The sequence below is a fragment of the Zingiber officinale genome, chromosome 6B (assembly GCF_018446385.1).
Source record: "Zingiber officinale cultivar Zhangliang chromosome 6B, Zo_v1.1, whole genome shotgun sequence".
NCBI lineage: Eukaryota > Viridiplantae > Streptophyta > Magnoliopsida > Zingiberales > Zingiberaceae > Zingiber > Zingiber officinale.
This window is the reverse complement of record NC_055996.1, coordinates 8,232,058-8,235,338: the sequence shown is the minus strand read 5'-3', so window position 1 is coordinate 8,235,338 and position 3,281 is coordinate 8,232,058. Positions and strand designations below refer to the sequence as shown.

The 3,281-nt window shown below is 44.3% G+C and overlaps 1 protein-coding gene across 1 annotated transcript; it reads left to right on the top strand.

Annotated features, from left to right (window-relative positions):
• The first annotated feature begins 1,930 nt into the window (after positions 1-1,930).
• On the top strand, positions 1,931-2,755 carry LOC121990731 (pentatricopeptide repeat-containing protein At2g41080-like). The gene is made up of 2 exons (XM_042544809.1): positions 1,931-2,115; positions 2,182-2,755. Exons 1-2 carry the CDS (start codon positions 1,931-1,933, stop codon positions 2,753-2,755), a joined length of 759 nt encoding a protein of 252 aa, XP_042400743.1.
• Positions 2,756-3,281: the final 526 nt, after the last annotated feature.

Below are 3,281 nucleotides of genomic sequence, written 5' to 3'. Positions count from 1 at the left end.
ACGAATGACGAGATCCAAGAGATGTCAAAGGTTCCTTATGCCAGTGCAGTTGGTTGTCTGATGCATGCCATGGTTTGCACGAGACGAGATTTGGCGCAAACAGTTAGTATGGTAAGCAAGTTTCTCTCAAATCCTGGCCGACCACATTGGGATGTAGTGAAATAGATTTTCAGATACTTGAGAAATACAACTGATTATGGCATCATGTTCAGTAGACAACCGGAAGATCCTTCAGTTGATAGGTACGTAGATGCAGACTATGCAGGAGATCTAGATAACAGGAGGTCTACTACAGGATACATGTTCACTATGGCAGGAGGACCTATTTATTGGAAATCTATGATACATTCTATTGTTGCATTATCTACTACGGAGTCTGAGTATATGGCAGCAGCTGAAGCAGTGAAGGAAGCTTTATGGCTTACAGGGTTGGTCAGAGAACTGGTGTTCAGCAAGGTGGAGTCAAGTTGTTATGCGATAGTCAGAGTGCTATCTATTTAGCGAACAATCAAATGTATCATGCAAGAACCAAGCATATTGATGTGAGGTTTCACAAGATCAGAGAGTTGATTGCTTTCGGGGAAATTCAACTTGAGAAAGTTTACACTACAGACAATGCTGCAGATATGCTGACAAAGCCAGTGACCACAGAGAAGTTTAAGCATTGCTTGAACTTGATCCATATCTCTAGATGCTAGAGGAAGGAAGCCCAGACCCTGAGATCCAGATGGAGTTTTGTTCAAATACTCGTGTTCTTCGAAGGGGTGAATATTCGCCAAGGTGGAGATTGTTGAGAGGTGACTCATATTTGGATAAAGGTTAATATGAGGGAGGTTATGAAAGAAAAATCCGTTAAGATTTTTCATAACAAAATTCTGTTACGATTTTATCGGGTTTGTGGTTTAGCATTATTTATAGGGATTATTGTAAGCCTATTGTATAACAACAAACACAAAAATCATTAGATGCAATTCTCTTGTGTAGAGAGAATTCTAATAAAGCTTCGGCCATTTTTATGGAGTAGGCACGTCGCCGAATCATGGTAACTCTTCTTCTCCTTCACTACAACAAAAACTGCAAACGACAACACCCCTACGACAACGATTTTAAGAGAAAGCGTTGCGTATTTGCTCAAAGACAACGGTTTTTGCCAAAATCGTTGTCTTTGAACTCCCCATTAAATATAAAAGACAACGGTTTTGGCAAAACTGTTGTCATTGAGCGTTTTTTTAAAACGACAATACTTTTTACAACGGTTTTATAAACCGTTGTCGTTATCCGCGTTTTTAGCGACTACGACAACAGTTTTGAAAAAATTATTGTAATTGAATTTGGTCATTTCCCCCTCGCTGTTTCCCTTTCCCTCGTTGTTTTCCTTTCCCTCACTGTTTTCTTTTCGGCGCAGTGTTTTTCCCTTCGCGCTCCCAAACCTAGCCATTTTACTTTCTCCTTCTTCGCGATGGAATCAATGAACTGGTGGGAGGCGGCTCCGACCTCCGCTCCCTCCCTCCCTTCTCCCTCCACGACCCCAACATTGTCCATCGCTCCACGCGCCTTTTTGTAATAGAAACTTCTCGATATCTCTCAAATCCCTTCCCCCTCCGCATTTTTTTGTCACATTCCCATTCCCACAGCCACGACCATCTCCCCCTCTCCCAGCCTCCATCGTTTTCCTCTCGCTTTCCTCTCGTCGTGCTCCGAAAGATGGCCGATCTGACCCCAGCTATGGTCCGACCACAACCTCTTCTCTCACCTCCTGAACGCCTGCTACCTACTCCCTTCGCCGCGCTCCCTCCGCCTAGGCCGTCAGCTTCACGCAATCATAGCCATCGCCGGCGCTGCCTCTTTCCACCGCTTCACTGGAAACCACCTTTTCCACATGTACCTCAAACTTGGCCGGGTCCCCGCCGCCCGCGCCGTGTTTGACGCAATGGCGTGCCGAAACGTCATGTCCTTCAACATCCTCATCGGCGGCCTCATCCACAACGGGGACATCAACGCTGCCCGCAAGCTGTTCGATGAAATGCCAGAGAGGAACCTCGCCACCTGGAACGCCATGATTGCCGGGCTGGCTCACTTCGAGCTCGACGAGGAGGGACTCGAGTGCTTCCTGAGGTCGAGGAGGGAGGGCCTGCATCCCGATGAGTTTGGTTTGGGGAGCACCTTGTGATGCTGCGCCAGATTGAAGGATGCAGGTTCTGGTCGCCAAATCCATGCCTTCGTGGTTATCAATGGGTTTGAGCAGGACATGTGTGTTGGGAGCTCTCTAGCTCACATGTACATGAGAAGTGGTCATCTTGAAGAAGGAGAAAGGGTTCTGAAAGGATTGCCTTTCCTCAATGTGGTCTCTTGCAATACTGTGATTGCAGGAAGAGCACAAAATGGGGACCCTAAAGGGGCCTTCCACCATTTCATCCTCATGAAGAATGCCGGATTGTTGCCAGACCATGTAACCTTTGTTAGCATCATCAGTGCATGCTCTGACTTAGCTGCCTTAGCACAGGGGCAACAAGTGCATGCACAAGTCATCCATGTTGGAGTTGGTTCAGTCACCCCGGTGAGGGGTTCACTGATAAGCATGTATTCCAAGTGCGGTTGTTTGGAGGATTCAAGCACGATATTTTCTGAATCTGATGCATCAGACCTTGTGCTCTGGAGCTCCATGATTGCATCCTACGGTTTCCATGGACGTGGAGAGGAGGCTATCAAGCTGTTTAATGAGATGATCGGAGAAGCCACAATTATCATGATGTAGTTTTGTTTATTCCAAAAAGCTGCAATATTTGTCGCTTTGCCTTATTCAGGTTTTAGCTACTATGCCTTCCTTTTTTTCCTTTCAATTTGTCTTCTCCAAGTGCATCTGATATCTGTTTTCATGATCAAAAAATCTCTTCATCATGGTTTCCTCATCTCATACTTCAACCTAGCCCTTGGGTTGAATAAGTTTGGGCTAAGAGAAAAAGAAATAATTATACCAATGATATTATTAATTTCTATACCTCATTTATCTCCATCACACTGATAAGTGATTGTTCTTATTCATAAAGGCTCCTATTTTTTACATGTTATTTGGCTTGCCTCTTTTTTTATTTCATCAACATGATTTTGTTTACATAAGTGTAGGACGAAAGGTGTTACCCTCATATATGTATTTAATTATGGATACTTAATATTATTTGCAATAATGAGTCCATCAATGTATGACATGATTGATTATCTTCTAGGGTATGCCAGTTGCACTCTCATTGGAATCCAAGTCTAATATTGTGGCCTATGGTATA

Excerpts from the sequence above, each read along its gene's own strand:
- LOC121990731 (XM_042544809.1), top strand. The coding sequence starts at position 1,931 with ATGGCGTGCCGAAACGTCATGTCCTTCAACATCCTCATCGGCGGCCTC. Across the intron at positions 2,116-2,181 it reads GGACTCGAGTGCTTCCTGAG|ATTGAAGGATGCAGGTTCTG; the intron begins GTCGAGGAGGGA and ends ATGCTGCGCCAG.